Source organism: Zophobas morio, unplaced genomic scaffold (genome assembly GCF_036711695.1).
Source record: "Zophobas morio isolate AGI-343-1 ecotype UQ-CSIRO unplaced genomic scaffold, CSIRO_AGI_Zmor_V1 ptg000017l, whole genome shotgun sequence".
NCBI classification, from domain to species: domain Eukaryota; kingdom Metazoa; phylum Arthropoda; class Insecta; order Coleoptera; family Tenebrionidae; genus Zophobas; species Zophobas morio.
In genome coordinates, this window is record NW_026972122.1 from 7,282,601 (window position 1) to 7,300,912 (window position 18,312).

Below are 18,312 nucleotides of genomic sequence, written 5' to 3' on the forward strand. Positions count from 1 at the left end.
TTCTAATAAATCTAATGAAAATCGAGACCGACGACAGACAGATTGAAACGGGGACCTATTTTTTCATGCTCTAGGTGCCCGGAAAATATTAAAGCAACGGTTCGATTGACGGACTCTGTTACGATACTTACATTCGGGAAGTAACAAAAATAAAATACAAGTTTTTATATAAAACAAACAGACATGTTCTCATTATTTATTTACCATGTCCATATCCTGAGGGTCCTCAGAATTTTTGAGCAATCCGTATTTATAGCTCTAAAGATAAACCGTAAAATTTTATTGTACTTAGGTACTTACTTACAATTTTTGCCACATAATTTAAGTACTAATATGCATAAGTTTACAAATAAGACTGCAGTAATAAAATCAAAAGTATAGTGAACCAAGAGTTATAAGGTTATATGGTCATCATAAAATCATCCCATTGTGTCGAAGTTAAGTTGTTTACAATAGAAAAGGTTTTAGGGTCGTAAATAACGTGTCCACTGCAGCTCGACCGGCTCTTGTGGTTTCGTTCAGGGGCGGCTTTCACTAAATATGAAAATCCACCACTCCACTATTTCTTTACTACCTGCAGCCGCTGAGGGTTCCTAAATAACCACTCGCTTTGAAAGCCGGCCCTGTTAAATATGAGCAAGAAATATTTAGAAGATGATTTATTACCAACCGGTAAGCTTAGTGCGAACCACACAAAGGGGTATTTATTTGCGGTCAACTATTTTTATGATGGCCATATAACCTTATAGCTCTTGGTTCACTATATAAAAGCACATTTTTCACTTCCCGAGCGCAAGCGAAGTAAGTATTGTAATCAAGTCCATCGGGCGAATGGCCACTTTTATGTTTTTTCGACGTTTCACAAACCCCTATAGTACGAAGAAAGTAGTCTCCCGTTACCGTCTGTCTGTCTGTCTGTCTATCTGTCTGTTTGTCTGTCTATCTGTCTGCCTGGTGTCTGTATCGTTTATTATTAGACACATAATCTCCGAAACTACTAGACCAATTGGTGTCAAATTTTGTATGTATATTAGAAATATCATGTATATGGTTAAATGCTAACTAAAAGTTGGCCAATCATCCGCACCAACAATTTTATTACGTCATTTCAATGAATGGTATTCTAAAATGACTTTCAGTTTTTTCGCTAAACGTTCAAATTCTCGCAAAACCATTTGCAAGTTATAATAACGTTTTATTCCCAGCACGGTTTGTACGTCTCCGTGGCGTAGTAGTGTATCGTAGAGAGCGGCGACCTTGCGGTACCTACTGTGATTGTATCCCTTTCCTTTTTTTTTTCTTGCATTGATATAACGCTGTGCCTACTCTTTTTTGTGATGTGGCTAGAATTATCCACGTTGATAAAATCATCGGAATTTTTTATTGGTCAAATTAAGAACGAGTCATTCTATTTTCTCGAAAATGTAAAGAATACACACGTCTTTGTATAATAATAATTTAATAATAAAATAAGAATTATAACATTCACAATATTTTGTTCGATTGTCTTACTTAGTTTAATTAATAATTTTAGTTCTGTTTTGAGAAAACAAACTCATTCAAATCAAACTAATTTTTACATGACATGCTTTCGATGTAAATATAACATAAATAAACACTTGAGCTTCAGATTGTTATTACCTAGTGCTGAAGGACAAGGGATTTTATTTGTGGCTCTAGTTTTTACTTTACAGCGGTTATCAGTATCACAAAACGAAAATCGTACAATGAAATTTTATAATTTTTGTTAGAGAGCTGGATTTACGAGATTATATTTATAGCCATCGACCAATTTTTTATTGATCAAATTGAGAACTTCACTTTCTAGAAAATGTGAGAATACCCAGGTCTTCATTTCATTATGATCAAATAAGAATAATAATAACCATATTCAAAACATGTTGTTCCATTGTGGTTTAATTAATAATTTTAGTCTTCTCTTTTGAGGAGACAACTCACTCAAATTAAACAAATTTGTACGTAACATTCTTTCGATGTATAAACATAAACAATCGAAGTTAAGCATGTACACTGATAATACTAGGTACACTCTTTTCCGTTGGTTATTTGCTTTGAATACATTTCATATTGTCTGTAGGTATATCTGCGTACGGCACCTATATAATTTTTCAAAAAAGCGGAACTTGTTGAATTGTACTTCAAGGACGAGGGAAGTTCTGTCGAAATAACCTTGGACCATTTTTTAAAATATATTTTAAACATATTTTATCTAGGAAAAATTTTAAGATGACATTTGATATGCCTTTTACCTTCTACACAAGATTCTTAACACATTTCTAAAATTTTATAACATTCTGTCCAGTAGTTTCAGAGATTATTTGTTAGTAAAACCGCCAATAAACGACAGATAGATGGAAACGGGGACCTACACTTTTTCATAAAACAAAAAACATGAAAGTGGCTGTTCGACAAATACTTCCAGGGTGGACCATTGGGAAGTAAAAATATGGAATCATCGGAAATATGACATACTGTCGACGCGTTTCAACAACTTTGTTGGTACCTGTAGAAATAAAGTAAACTTTTGTATTTAATCTGACTCAGTTTGAAAGAATTAGACGCAATATATTTAGTTGTTGAAACGTGGTATAACGAAACTTTCGGTGTTGTGGGGTTTACAATGTGTTTGAATTACAAATATTGTAGCATTAAAAAATACTAAATATATTATTATAACTAGTTTAATAAGACGTTCTATTGTAGCACGAGCGCAGCGAGGAGTGCTCCAAACAAACGAGTGCTACAATATGTCTTATTAAACGAGTGTAATACACATGATTTTATGAAGTAAAATAGAAAATCTGGTTATGATTATTATTTAGGGTTTTTTTGAACATGATCTATGTAGATGGCAACACTGTCAAATGACGAAGTTATGGTTTTGGCCAATTAAATTTGACGCGCATGTCACCTAGAAAACATGTAACCGACATTACAAAACAAACTGTTACCAAAAACAGTTTCACAAAGGTTTCTACGAGGCCCATTGCTAATGCATAGTAGAAAAAACACTTTTTGAAATGTGATTATCAAACCAAAAATAAAAAAAGACAAGTTTGGAGATTGTCCTACATTCCAAGTACATTTCCTAACAAAATTTTATAGTGACGTCATCACTTTTCTAGTGGGGATAGTTGGATTCATTTTAATATGTATCATAGGTAAGTACAACAGTGGTATCTAGATAACAACAGTGGTAGGTAGCAACATTGTGTTAGTCATTTTTTCTTCCCGAGCGTAAACTAAGAAAGTATTGTAAAAAGGTCCATCCGGTGAATGACTATTTTCATGTTTTCTCGACGTTTCATGACCCATAGAGTACAAAAAATAGTTCTTCCGTTTCCGTCTGTCTGTCGTCTATTTGTTGTTTGTTTGTCGACGGTCTGTCATTTGAGTCAATTTTTATTAAGTGCATAATTTTGAAAAAACCGGACTAATCAAAATTTGTTTATTATCCCCACCAATAATTTGTTGATATCACCTCAAAATTTTCCTTAATAAATTGTATACCTAACGGTTATTCTCCAAAATGCCGAAAACAAAAAAAAATGTCGATTACGTTGCGGTATGATTATCTAGTGAAACTAAAGTATTTTATTAGTACCTATAATCGCGTATCGAGTGGTCAAAAAAAAATCCTTAGTACCTAATTAACTTCTACAGACTACAGGATGTTAACAAATGATCTGCATTTAGTGAGCTATGAAATTCACAGTGGCGGCTCGTGATCTTTTGAAATGGGGGAACACAATTTGATTGATGAGTTAAATATGAAGACATAAAACAGATCGTTATTACCAATTAATAGGCGAAATTGTGTGACGGAGATAAATACAAAAATACTGTTACGAAATAAACCCATACGACGCCCATGGTTCTAGCATGTACGGCGAAGATGACTCATCGTCGATGACGCGGCCGGACGGCGTTCACTACGGAAAAGCCTGGAAGCGGAAGTGGCAATTGGTATTCCAGAAAGACCCCGATCGCCGCAAATCTAGAAATCAGTTCAGTCCGCGAGAGTACAGCCAAGTTGGGCCGGATTTATTTTGTACATGATTACTGTGTAATTACTCGTGTAACTTTGAGTTATTGAGAAATAAATTGTCAAGTTTAACCCACGCCGATTTTAATAACCCGTTCGACGTCATAATACATTAAAAAAAAGTAAAACATTATTTGTCCACATACCTTCGTGTCGTAGATCATCCACGCCAGTATTAATCCAGGGAGATGGTTTTAACTCAGACACACAAAACAAAACAGTTTATTATTTTTTTCACAACCGCACATTCACGAATATTTACGTGCTACGTCTATTAAAATATCTATGAAAGTATCTCGTTTTGCCATGAACACTTTTTTTATTAATAAATTTTTCACAAAAATTTTACCGTCAGCGTCGTGACATGGAGGACGATTTTTTATTAAATATTCAACCGAATTCATTATTTTTATTTAAAATCAAACAAATTTTTTACTCGCGCAGAATGAAAATTAAAACCCGCAATTGAGTTACTGCTGGTGGGTACTGTCGGAACAGGACCCGATTCCAGCTGAATACCGCGACTAGACGCACGGTTTCCATGGCAACGGTGTAAACAAAACGTTTAAATCATATATATCATATATCCAAGACACAACATAATTTTTTAAATCTTGAAAATTACTATTTTACTATGTCCAGTGTGTTTGTAGACGTTGTAATTTTGGGGGGCACGTGCCCTTGGGCCCTCTGGCACCAGCCACCCCTGCAAATTCTTTTATTTATGTGCCGCCTTATTTCACTTTTTGCTAAATTAATTAATCTGTCAATTATTAGTTGTCAAACTTTGAATCAAATTTTTCGTTTCTTTCAAGTCGTGTCAGCAGCCCTTTGGATGTAAATAATTTATCAACACCCTATATTTAAATTCTGTAAAGTAATAAGTAATACACTCCTTTCCTACTTGTGGTTTATGTTCAGCGACTGTTTTTAGCTTAGCTAATTAGACGTGTCATATCTAATTTGTGTTATCTATTTTTTTCCAACAATGAAAGGAGATAAGGGTCGACAAATTTTTGTTAAAGTTACCAGGAGGTAACTAATGTATGTAAAATAAAGGGTATGTTTAGTTACGCCATTGTTCCTTAACGAGGGTCGTATTAACTCTAAAATGACTTAGGTTAAACAAAACGAGACATATGTTTGATACTCCGAATACATATAATAAATTTAAAATCGTATCGTCATGAGTAACTAAAGCAGATATTTAAAAAATCACCCAACAGTACCTAAAAGTACGTCCAAAATTTTAAAATAATATTTTGTTCTCTAATTTCAAAGAGTACCTAACTACCTTATAACATTGCCCACATCAAATAAACGAATCAGAAAAACTACTCGTAAAACACGAAATTCACATTTTTGTATGCTAGTCTTTAAAAAAATTTTTAAAAAATCAACATTCAGAAAGTAATAAAATGCCAAAAAAGAAGTAATTTTAACTAAGTGCTATGTACAAATAAAATCATAGATATTTAGTTATTCTTGAAAAACGTACGAAATATAGGTATAGGATGTATGTGGCTTGGAAAATTCTCTTCGTATAATTTTGACATTCTGGATAAAAGATATGAGATCTCCGAGTCATTTACTTGTTTACTTACTTTATATAGTTTTATATCTGGTGACTATTAACGATTGAAGCAATTTTTTGTGTTGGCAATTCGGAATTAATGTCATCCGTGCAAGTACTTTAGTTTACAGTTGCCAATTTCAACAAGAGCACTCCTAACAAACGTGTTTATTTGTTGAGACAGTGGCAGTTGTCTTAAATGTTACTTTGACAATTAGGTATGGCATCATTAAGTTTTAAATAGGTTGCCAACCTTACAAAAAAATCATTTTTTTTATACCTTAAAGAACCTAAAATCAAATATTATGCCGCTGAAGAATGAAAAAATATACCTAACATTTGAAACACTTAAAAATACATACCTACTCCTTTCCATTAAAAAAAAAAAAATAATGTCATGTCGGGAAATTCCACTAGGTAACACCTATGTAGTTCCGCATCATGCTCATTTTCTAATTTTTTTTGGGTCAAGTGGCAGTGTTAAGCTTTAAAATTTTGTCTTTTGAGTTAACTGAAATATCCATAATTTAATTTTTAGAGCGTCATTTTATCAAACGAATTCGTATCAAGTATGTATTACATCATGGGAAAAATAAAAAAGTATTCTAGTTAATGCATTTATAATAAACTTACCACATATCCACATTCTATTCCACAAAAAAGTTGAAATTATTTCCGGAAAAATAAAGTTGATCCAACATTTTAAAAGACCTTTCGTGTAAATTTATACTCCTATATTTTTTGTATTAATTAGCCGCTATAAAATTCACACTAATCTTTTCAAAAACTGTAGATATTTGGGTGGAGTAAGTTAACTGGAACACGTAGCATTTTTGTTTCAGTCGATTTGGAATGTTTTCAGCAAACACATTAATTACCGATAATCCTTATTTAATAATAATATAAAACAGGCTCCTCAAAAAATAGGGACACTTGTGCCAAATTTTTTATCGGACACTAATTTCACCTTTACGACAATGTAAGCCAAAAACAAAAACTGGAAGAGAGAAGACAATTAGCGAATCTTCTCGCAAATAAGATCAGCTGAAGACGGAAAAGAGAAATAATAGATGATTCAATGTCATAAAAACCACCGAGTTCGACTGAGCCTGAATTTGCATCACCATCTACCTCATCTGCATTTCCGGAACCAATACCTGTAGAACCAGAAACAGATAAATGTGAATAAAAAGAAACCTACCAGGATGGCGATCTGAAGGTTTTCAAGGATTTTACGCAGTGAAGCCAGTCTACCACTTAAAGATTGCCAATCTGCTCTTTCCCCTAAATTTTTTTAGTTTGCTTGAACTAATATTAAAATACGAGTGGTGGTATTTTTATTATTTTTTCGGATTTCTAATTATTGCTTTGATTTTTACCGACACGCAACCCAAAATACACCAAAGCCTTGCACAAAATATAAAAGCAAGCGTAATAGGGTTCATTAAACAAAAAGTACGTAAATGATATGAAACAAAATGTTTTAATTACAATCATTGAACCTACAGTTATCACAGTACCTTACATCAATGCGCAAACTTTTATTCAAGTAATCAGTTAACACAGGTTTCATATTTTGGCCAACTATTTTTGATTGAACTTATTTTTCAAACCCTTAGTTCAGTCTGCTTTTTCCGTATATTACAGTATCGCATCATAACATTTAAAACGAAGAATAATCTTACCTTAACCTAATACAATGAAAATATTAAATTACAAAATTAAAGAACATCTTGGAAATTTTTAATTAGTGGATATCAAAATTTAAAAGTATATGGGGTGAATTTTCTTGCTATTAATTGCTTTCCTACAAGTTGGACACTTTTTCGAAATTTGAGCCGCCTGCATAATGCAGGGTTTACAAAAAATGTGCCCACAGACTGTCACTGAAGCTGGCCGATTCGCTAACGTCTCAAAACATATGGGACACGATCCAACTGTCACTTTTGCGGGACTGTCATCCACCTATCAACGAACAAAAAATGTATATAAATTGAGATTACACATTATTTTAGTAATAACCTTTGGCTTGGGCTCTGTTTTATCTCCAGCTTTGATTTCATTTAACAACGCAGACGCATTTTTCAACATCTCCTCAGTCTCTTTTCTAAAATCTTCCAAACTACGGGAAAATATTTTAATTAAGTTTGTACTAGCACCTTACAGTATACCTCTTTATATCATTCAAATTATTTTCTTTGCTTTCAGTGTTACTATCTAAAACTGAGTCAACAATTTCCATGATATCATCATCTAAAATTTTCCTGCAAAATCATGTGAAAAACAAAACAACAAAAGCTTGTTTTCCTTACTTTGTGCCAGTCTTTAACCCAGAGCTGGTGCTGGGTCCAGAAATATCAATAACTCCACTACTAGTTGACTGTTTACTCTGTAATTAACAAATATAAACAAGATTTACCAAGATCACTCAATACCTTAAAATCATCATCGGAGTCATCTGAAATTAAAAACGAACTTGCAAGAACCTTGTTATTTTTAGTTTTTGTTATCTCAACCTCGTCTTCATCACTTGAAATAAAACTTCCCGTTTCCATGAAGGTACCCACTTTTGCTTTGACATTGTTTAATATTTCGTTAGACTCCGACGTCTGAAACAGCACTTTTTTTAATACACTGGCGTGGAAAAATACAGAACTCACGTCGTCTAGTGGAATGACTTCGCTCACCGTAGCTGCTCTAGAAGCGGCCGTTGCAGCTGCAGTTCGTCGTGCAGGCTTCCTTCGAGGGGTTGGTTTCGTTTTGTTAACGGGCGGTTTATTGGTTAACATTGCTATCAAAGACAACGGCAAGTCGTCATCGGCAGGTAACCACATGCGACGGCCTCGTTTAGAGCTCCTCGCTGATTTTCTTCTCGAACTCATGTACAGGTTATTACTACAAACATTGTATCGATTTTTTTTTTTAATATAATGCTCTAGTGGTAAATAGTGATAAACCGAACTTACTTCTTTGCCTTTTTTTTAAATTACTATAATATTCCGTTTTTGTGATGAAATTTTTTTAAATAATTTTTAAAACCGTTTATTTTTAACGTTGTTGTAGACCTGTCAGTTGTCAACGGTCGTTACGCCGCCTACTGGACAATTTTACGATGGTTGCGTCTTTCAGCTTTGGCCGTATTTATTTATGATTTATTTATTAGCCACAGGATGGGCAAGAAAGGATTACAGTTGCTAAGAAATATTACTATTGTTAAATGGTTTGTTACTTTTGTGAAATTGTTAAACGACGTTTTTTTGTCATTTGGTTATGTTACAGAAATCGTACTGGACCTACTTATAACATTTTCTCGAAAGATGGCACACTGAGAAATGTCAAATTTAAATTAAAATAATAATTATTTTAGATGGTAGAGAAACACTTTGCAATTTTTCTCAAGTCCATTTACCTGGATTTTCGTTTTTTTTTTATATAGTTTTATCAAGTACTAAGATCCACGCCTGCATTTTTGACAGTTTTGATATATAAATATTACTCAAGTTACTCAGACTTTTCTATAGATTACGAGCAACTTTTGCTATAGATTTTTAAATAACTGGAAAATATGTTTTCAAAATTTTTCAAAAAGAAATATCACAATACTTGAGTTGAATGAGGACAGCCTCAATTTTATCTTTTTTCAACACAATCGGTTATGGGTCCATTATGGACAGCGTAGATATTAAACGGCATCAGTTTTGCATAGAGTTTCCCTATTTAAAAGTATTCCGATCAAGATTATTTCACTAGGGACACGTATGGCAATTCTGACAGGTGCAGTGTAATACTAATATTAAAATCTGAAGTTGTAGTGGGGTTTAGGGAGTCCCAAAAAAATAATAAAAATTTTTTTTAGGAAAAAAACGTAACTTATAGTATTAATTTATTAATTAATTTTATTTTTTTTAGGGCAATAACCATAACAACTTGTAGTCATTAACCGTTGTGCATTATTATTAATAAAACAAGTTGTTATTTCTCATTCATAAATAAACCAAAAAAAAAACATTTAACATCACATTTTTTATAAATTATAAACAAAACAATACCAAGAAAACAAAAATTCATCAAAGCATCACCAACTAAACCTAGAGAAGATGTTAAAAATTTCTGCCTTGTGCATATAAGTAAGCTCGTAATGTTTCCAAATTTTGATAATTTTTTGTAAAGTTAGTCATCAGTACTTGCTAAGATAAAACTGATTTTGGTAATGTCATACGTTCTAAGAAAACAGAGGGTGGGTGGGCGGGGCTAGCAGCTGCTAAGATAAAACTGATTTTGGCAAATGACGTACCCTGTAATAAAAGAGAGGATGGGAGGGCGGGGTTAGTATCTGCTAAAATGAGACTGATTTTGGCAAATGAGATACTCTCGAAGAAAAGACAAGGCGGGTGGGTGGGGCTAGTAGTTGCTAAGATAAAACTGATTTTGACAAATGACATACCCTCTAAGAAAAAAAAGCGCGGGGCTAGCATCTGCTAAAATAAGACTGATTTTGGCAAATAACATACCCTGCAAGAAAATAAAGAGCCAGGTGAGTGGGCGGAGCTAGTACATGTTAAGATATGAGTGATTTTGGCAAATCACGAGTTTTTTTAATTTTTCAATTTTTTTATTTCATAATGTCATTTTTCCGATTTTTTTCAAATATCTGTTCCATTTGTCGAATTTAATTTTGCATCTTTCGGTTTTTGCAGTTTTTTATTTCTTCAATTTTTCGATTTGCGATTTTTTTAGTTTTCAGTATTAAATTTTTATTTTTTTTTTATTTTTCAACCTTTGAATTTTTTATTTTTAAAATTTTCGTTTCTCAAATTTTACATTATTTCTCGAAAAAATTAAACTTAGCCCCACCCACCCACCCGTCCTCTCATTTTTTTTCTACTGAAATAAGAAATAAATCTTATAGCAAATAGTATAATAAAAAAAGTTACGTTTCGTGCTTTTTTTTACTTTTTTCAGACCCTAGATTCTATTAGTTTCCACTTCCACTCGAGAGAAGGAACATATTTAGGACAAATTTGCTTTTGTATTGCTCACACTCACACCTAGGCCATAAAACAATTCACGTGTTTCATTATTTGTAATTTTGTACAGGGTGAGTTATCAACTACCCAAAGCTCCATATCTCATTATTATTACTGTTAGAGATACAACAAAACGTCGAAGACCAAAGTGATACGCTTCTTTAACGACTATACGTAAGTATATTGTTTTTAAGTATACAGGGTGTTCTTTTAAATGAAACACCTATATATTTTAACATATTCTCATTAGCCTCTTCCTTACATTTATTTCTGAAATTCCGATGCGACGTTGCCACGTTATTTCTATTTTTTTGAAATTTTTTGGCAATGGAAGTGTTCACAAGAAATCGCAATTGGGTTATTTTTAAAGTATGTCTTTTACAATGTTTGGTGGAAGGATAAATAAAGGTACGCGCTTTGTTGTGGTATCAATTAAACCAAACTTTGATATACAGAGTGTTTATAAAAAAATCTAAAAATATCGATATTTCACTTTAACTTATTACTTATTGTATCTTACGATATTTTTTGATCTCATTCTTTTAATATGTCGACCTTCGTCTTGACAAAGTAAAAAATCGGAATAACTATCAACTTCAAGTATGGAAAATACTTAACAAAAGAGAAAGAGAACAAAAAATAGAATGCGATGCGCTATTAAAGTATAGGATGTTCTATTGTAACACAGATTTTAAAAATAACCCTATAGTGATTTCTTTTTGCACCTTTCCATTGCTAAAAAAATTCAAAAAAATTGGAACAACGTGGCAACGTCGCCTTGTATTTCAAAAATAAACTGTAGTTGCAAAGCCTGAGAAGAAGCCAGTTAAAATATGTAAAAATATATAGGATGTTTCACTTAAAAAGGCGAAGTTGTGTGTTAAACACTCTGTGTAGTTTAAAACAATTTTAAAATACAGTTCTCAAAGAACCGTACAATTTTGGCCTGTGACTTTTTCTTCTATTTCTAAAAATAATTAATGCGATATCGAAGAACGTGCGCTTTTCAGCAAATACAGTTCATCCCCCAAAATCACGTTCTTTAGAGTTGAAATTTTCGAAAATTCTTCCTTATTGCTCACCTAGATTTTAAAACAAGTCGACTGTTATTCATTTAAAGTATTTCAACCAAATCAACCATATACATTTTTATCCTTTCACCCTTAACTTTCATCCCCGGTTTTGCACCCTCAGGGAATGAACTTGAAAAATTATTGTGGTAATCCAAACATCCCGCTGTAAATTGACACTTGAAGAAAAGTTGAAAGCCCGCGAAAATTCAAAAATTCAAACTTTGGCCTTGGCTGTGATCGTCTGACAAAATGTAACCTATGTTGTGTGTTTTTTTTAAGATGCAAGTGGTGGACCCCAAGGCTGGAAAAGTACCGCTAAATAAAACACCAAATATATGGAGGACACAAAATTATGTATTCCTCCACTGACAAAAAAAAAAAGAAAAATAAAAGCTGCGACCAAGATGTACCGGTTGAAGACAACTCATAATGCTCAGCAACAAAAAAAAACTTTCCAAACTTTGAATGAAATCAAATTAAATGTTCTGAATCAATGCAAATATTTGAATATCACAAATTCAATAAAAACAAAGAAAATTCTGAAATAAAGTAACTGGCGTTTTAGCACGAGTGGAGTTTGGGGCTCCTGGTTGTGGCTGTTCTCCTACCCACGACGGTGATTCTATCTATCGCAAGCACTGCCGCACTATAACGCCAACTCGTGATTGGGTCTCGACTGTTGAGCCAAGTCGACAGCGACAGCTTTGTCTAACTTTGAAAGATTCCACGCATGCGCAATTGTACTATACTCGAATAGAGAACAGCAGAGGTGATGGGTACTGTCACTACTGTCAAAATGCTGTCAAATAGGATAACCAAATAAAATAGTGCGACATATTTATAAAAAAGAACTGTTTTAGGAAAGTGAAAATATAATAATAATAATAGAAAGAAACTAATGATCTTAAATAACAACAGGTAAGTATTTTTTATTCTATTCAAGATAAACAAAAGTTATGATGTCCATAAACTACCGTTTTTTCCTTGGAAAAAATGTCTGCTTGTCAATTTTTCTTTTACGAGTAGCTACTGGAATTACTGGAGTATTATTTTCTTCATCTAACTTACTGCTTAAATCTGTTAAATTTTCCAATAAATTTTGACATTTTGCCATTGTATTGCATTTGTTTAGGATAAAATTAAACATTTCCTGGCACTGATTTTTTAAGACTACAGTTGCATCCGAATCCGATCTTTGTTGCATTTCGGAAATCCTTGTATCTATTAATTCCTCTTCCAACCGTTTGTTGGTTTCAGACTCTTCGGCAATGGCGAGCTCTCCAGTTTCTGCCTCTGTTGTGTCCTGTGTGCTGTTCCTCTTGGTCATGTTGATATACATTGCTACCAAATGCATATGCTTGCAAAAATTATTTTTAATAATGGACTCATGACATGAACAGGTCAATGTGTGAATACAGACATTGCAAAAGGGACAACGAAGCCTTTGACAGTCACATGAAGGGTTGGTGAGTTTTACTTCATAGAAATCGATTTTGTTTTGTGAATGCACTAAATATGTTTTAGAATCGCTTTCTGATATTGATTCAAAACTCATTGACATCGCTGTCCTATGAGCTTTATTAACAACTAAATGTTTGTGAGATGCAGTTGGGAGCACAATTGATGCAACACGTTTCCATGACTTGTCTTTTAAAAGTTTGTCCAACATGTCCAGGCAAGTTTCTAATCTTCTCACTGTTTTTCCACAGAAGTAATTATATTTCAGTGTTTTATGTAAGGCTTCCAAATGCATGTTTGTATTAATTCCAGCATGCAATCTATAACAATGGGCCCATGAACCAATTCTTGTCCTATCTTGAAAGTAATATTTTTGTAAATAATCTAAAAATGCTTCTTCATTTTGTTGCCTTAAGTAATCAAAAAGTTCTTCTGTTAGTCTTAAAAATTCCTTTTCTTCAACCTCCTTTAGTAATTTCTCTAAATCTTTTTGAACTTTATTGCACACCTCTTTATTTGAAATTTTGGCTTTTGATTGTATCGTCCAATTTTTTTTTATGTGCCAAGTGCACAATAGTCGTTGTGGAGAATTACCCATGATTTTGGTCCATGCATCAAAATAAATATTTGTATCATCAGACATGAAATATTTAGGACTTATAGTTGATGTTGTCCTTTTTAATTCCGTCAATAAGACTTCCTGAATTATTTTGTCTTTTCGGTTACTTATTAAGAAAACAGTTGGGTAACCAATGTTTTCGTCATCTAAAATTAAAATTGTGGTTAGTTCATAATTATAGGGGTTTGTGCCATGGGTTGCGTCCATGCATATAATGTTGCACCCATACGTTTGTAGCATGTATTCCATTTCCTTATTAATATATGCTAATACAAAATCAGAATCGTGTAGTCCTTCATATTTTTCTCCAGGCTTCTTATATATAACTACATTTTTTCTGTCTCCAGAATTCCATTCTGCAACTTTCAAATCCACAGCAACTAAATCTGATTTATGCCTTCGATTATTCAACTTATTTTTGTCTGCTATATAGTATAAATCTTTTTTAGTTAGTAGATTTAACCTGCTCCACTCACCTTCCTCATTTATTTCCCTCGCTTTTTCTATAATATGGTCTTGAGATACACCACTCTTGATTTGGTTAATAATTGTTGTTTTCTCTGTTGCAGATAACGGTTGACATTTCAGTTCAAGCTGATGACCATAATGAGTGGATGTGAATGTAACTGAAACCCTGGAACTTCCAATGTATGTTTGTTTGCGAATTCGCGAGGGACATGCACCATTAATTTTTATAGACCCACTTAATTTTGGTGTTCTTAACTTACATTTCGACTCAAATTTGTCTAAATTGCTTCTATGGCATTCATAATAGTATACTTTCCCTAAAGTGCTTTTGCCGCATGTGGCGTTCAACATATAAAATGACTTCAATTTTTTTTCTGTATGTTCCTTCCACTCGGCAAATGATGACTCGTTTTCAAATTCTAAATTTTCTAATTTAATGCTTACATCATGAATATTCGAAAGGTGTACTGAATATTGATGAAACGTCGAAAAATGTGTTTTGACTGTGCAAGAAGGGCAGATAATATTGGAAGTTCTTGAACTGTTTTGACTATTGTCATTGTGAATAGTGCGAAGATGTTTGTTTCGACTTGATATACTTTCAAATTTTTTCTTACAATGTTTACACTGTATTGTATTGCTAAAATAAATGCATGATTAGTCTAACAAAATTTTATTTTATACATTCTAAATATTACCTTTCCATAGGGGCAATTCTGAATGAAACCTGTTAAAATTTAAAGGTTGTTAAAAATAAAGTTTTTTGTCGGATGTGTATTTTAATTGGTATTCCGGATCCCGATAAATTAACACCATGTTAAAATTGACATTTTTATCGGATCCGTTTAAATTTTCGGATGACCGTTAATTTGGTTTAAACGAACTAGCCAGTGTGTTTCGTGGCCTATTTTAGGTTAAAGATGCCTTGACTTTACTATCATAAATTAAAATTTTGTTGGAATTGAGCTTCTTAAACATAAAATCTGGTATAGATAAATTATAATAACTGTAAAGTCAAGAAGCAGACGGAGACGGACCGAAACCAAGTGGTACGTGTTCAACGGTGATCACTATTTGTGAGGTTAGGAGTGCAATTAGTGAATCAAAACATTCAAAATCAAAACAAATCCAAGTTTATTCTGGATTTTTGGATAATTTATAATTTGCCATCAATTACTATATTTAACTACAGGAAGCCACTTATAAGAATATAAGAAATTAACTCCACGGTAAGTTTATACTCAAGTAAATTGAAGTAAAATGCATTGGTTTTAGATTATGAAATTTTATCATCCGATTTGATGTTCATATATAATAGTTATGTATGTGTTCAGTCATGTGATTGCTTTTCTGAAATTAACTGAAAATGATACGTTTCCAAAAAAATCCAGTGTCTTGAGGGAGAAGTGTTACTTTTTATTAAAAACGCACCAAATGATAACTTTTTATTACTTGCATAAAGTTGCTTCAGTAATGAGTGCTTTTTGTGGTTTAATGCTGGAGGAACTGGCCAAGGTGCGCATTAACAACAGTGAAGACAGATGATTTGTTTCAGTGGTCGAAATTGCAGACTGGTGCCTCGAAAAGCTTCACAATCATAAAAGAGGACAGTATAGGAGCGTCAAATTTAGTTAAGTAATTGAAAATTGTATTTTTTACTTGGGAAATGAGAATAGAAATTATTTTCGTTATGTTTTTATGTAAGTATGAAATGTTTGTAAATTGTTAATTAAAATAAATTATTTTCCAAATGTAGTTATGTTGTTATTTAATAACTATAAAAATTAACTTGCAATTTGCGGGCAATTATTATTTGGAGCATTACGAGGGTGCTAGTTGCTACCATTTCCAAGGTGTTATCGTTCAGTAATTGACAGGTGAAAAATAAATTAATCAACGGGCCTCACTTTTTTCCTGATGATTTATTAAATAACTACTTACATTCTTTGTAAATTCTCTTCATAATTTACTATAAATAAATGCAAAATACCGTTCAGGTACGCCATTATTGTTTTTTTTTTTTTTTTGTTAATTAAAGGGTACTAGCAAAGGATCCTTTAAAACTATCACTTTTAACGGATTCATTTAAACACCCTTGTTAAAATTTAACATCAATTTGATGTTTTAGAATAGTAAATTTTGATTTTGTCGGATGTTTAAATTTAAAGGGTGTTAAAATTAAACGGACTTCAAAATTAAACAGTACAGAATAGAGATTCATTTTTAACAACCTTTAAAATTTTAACAACCTCTAAATTTTAACAAGTTTCATTCAGAATTGCCCCTCATGTCTATTAATAGTAATTATATAATTATTCGAAATAAAGGAGCGATTTCACTTTTATTCAGGTTACAATTAATTTTGCGGTGGTAAAAAAAGGCGCCAATTAGCCAATTGTTTCAATAATAATTAACATAAGGGGCAATTCTGAATGAAACCTGTTAAAATTTAAAGGTTGTTAAAAATCAAGTTTTTTGTCGGATGTGTATATTAATTGGTATTCCGGATCCCGATAAATTAACACCATGTTAAAATTGACATATTTTTATCGGATCCGTTTAAATTTTCGGATGACTTCGTTAATTTGGTTTAAACGAACTACCCAGTGTGTTTCGTGGCCTATTTTAGATTCAAGATGCCTTGACTTTACTATTATAAATTCAAATTTTGTTGGAATTGAGCTTCTTAAACATAAAATCTGGTAACCTGATAACCCAAGGGTCGTGGGTTCGATTCCCACCCTGCCTCTGGGTGTTGTGTATGTCCCGTTCCCCTGTAATTGGCTTCGGCTTGTTGGGGAACAACGTAATTGGAAAAAAAAAGGCACAATTTAGCAATTGTATGTTTTATTTTAGCTGAATAAACATTCACATCCACTCATTATGGTCATCAGCTTGAACTGAAATGTCAACCGTTATCTGCAACAGAGAAAACTACAATTATTAACTAAATCAAGTGGTGTATCTCAAGACCATATTCTTGAAAAAGCGAAGGAAATACATGAGGAAGGTGAATGGAGTAGATTAAATCTATTGACTAAAATGGATATATACTACATAACAGATAAAAATAAGTTGAATAATCGAAGGCATAAATCAGATTTAGTTGCTGGGGATTTTTGAAAGTTGCAGAATGGAATTCTGGAGACAGAAAAAATGTAATGTTATGAAATAAACCCCTACGCCGCCCCGGTACGACGCCTACGATTCTCGTATGTACGTCACAGATGACTCATTGTCGGCAGCTGCGGCCGCAGAAGAGCTTGGAAGCGGAAGTCGCGAATGGGCTCTCCAGAGAAGTCTATAGTAGAGACCCTAAATAAGATTATTTAGGGTCTCTAGTAGTTGTTTGTTTACGTTCATCATGTCAAAGAAGTGCAAGACAAGCCGATATGACTCAGTTGCCCCTCGAGGATGCCGAGCGCCAACGAGCGTTTTAAATTGCACGATGTTGATTCGCTGTTTTAAAAATTGCGGTAAAGATGATGGCTGTATACCCAAGATGTTATGCGCAAACTTCTGTCTCTTACTAACATGCAGTAATCCTCGGTCTGTTCGTGTTTACGATTATTCAGTAGATAGGTCCATAGGATAACCAAATAAAGTAGTGCGACATATTTATAAAAAAGAACAGTATTAGGAAAGGGAAAATATAATAATATTAATAATAAAAAGAAACTAATGATCTTAAATAACAACAGGTAAGTATATTTTTATTCTATTCAAGATAAAAAAACAAAAGTTTTGATTTCCATAAACTACCGTTTTTTCCTTGGAAAAATGTCTGCTTTTCAATTTTTCTTTTACGAGTAGTTACTGGAATCATGGTATTGTTTTCTTCATCTAACTTACTGCTTAAATCTGTTAAATTTTCCAGTAAATTTTGTCATGTTGCCATTGTATTGCATTTGTTTAGGATAAAATTAAACATTTCCTTGCGCTGATTTTTTAAGACTGCAAGGCTTCCAAATTCATTTTTTTATGTGCCAAGTGCACAATCTTAGTTGTTGTGGAGAATTACCTATGAT

The 18,312-nt window shown here is 32.8% G+C and overlaps 3 protein-coding genes and 2 long non-coding RNA genes across 6 annotated transcripts in view; 2 read left to right on the top strand and 3 right to left on the bottom strand.

The window, feature by feature from the left end:
• Window positions 1-4,413, bottom strand: part of LOC135130455 (protein vestigial) — a 135,059-nt gene extending 130,646 nt beyond the window's left edge. Inside the window, exon 1 of the mRNA XM_064057841.1 lies at window positions 4,213-4,413. Coding sequence (XP_063913911.1) covers window positions 4,213-4,230 — 18 coding nt within the window. The 5' untranslated portion in view covers window positions 4,231-4,413. The remainder of the gene's footprint in view (window positions 1-4,212) is intronic.
• Window positions 4,414-7,103: 2,690 nt separating this feature from the next.
• On the bottom strand, window positions 7,104-8,740 carry LOC135130082 (uncharacterized). The gene is made up of 7 exons (XM_064057398.1): window positions 8,606-8,740; window positions 8,300-8,534; window positions 8,075-8,248; window positions 7,952-8,028; window positions 7,811-7,903; window positions 7,662-7,761; window positions 7,104-7,604 (listed from the first exon to the last, which is right to left on the bottom strand). The coding sequence occupies exons 2-7, from the start codon at window positions 8,519-8,521 to the stop codon at window positions 7,404-7,406; spliced, it is 867 nt and encodes a 288-aa protein (XP_063913468.1). The 5' UTR covers window positions 8,522-8,534; window positions 8,606-8,740; the 3' UTR covers window positions 7,104-7,403.
• Window positions 8,741-12,442: 3,702 nt separating this feature from the next.
• LOC135130335 (uncharacterized) lies at window positions 12,443-14,475 on the top strand. The gene is made up of 4 exons (XR_010280735.1): window positions 12,443-12,657; window positions 12,997-13,205; window positions 13,264-13,572; window positions 14,386-14,475. It is a non-coding gene; the product is annotated as an uncharacterized LOC135130335 (long non-coding RNA).
• LOC135130334 (uncharacterized) lies at window positions 12,665-15,207 on the bottom strand. 2 transcript variants are annotated; one of them, XM_064057700.1, is made up of 3 exons: window positions 14,983-15,207; window positions 14,293-14,924; window positions 12,665-14,178 (listed from the first exon to the last, which is right to left on the bottom strand). In XM_064057700.1, exons 1-3 carry the CDS (start codon window positions 14,988-14,990, stop codon window positions 12,710-12,712), a joined length of 2,109 nt encoding a protein of 702 aa, XP_063913770.1. In that variant the 5' UTR covers window positions 14,991-15,207; the 3' UTR covers window positions 12,665-12,709. The 2 variants fall into 2 exon arrangements, with proteins under 2 accessions (XP_063913770.1, XP_063913769.1); XM_064057699.1 differs by having other exon boundaries at window positions 12,665-14,241.
• A 112-nt stretch (window positions 15,208-15,319) lies between these two features.
• LOC135130336 (uncharacterized) lies at window positions 15,320-16,039 on the top strand. Its single transcript, XR_010280736.1, has 2 exons — window positions 15,320-15,513; window positions 15,560-16,039. It is a non-coding gene; the product is annotated as an uncharacterized LOC135130336 (long non-coding RNA).
• Window positions 16,040-18,312: the final 2,273 nt, after the last annotated feature.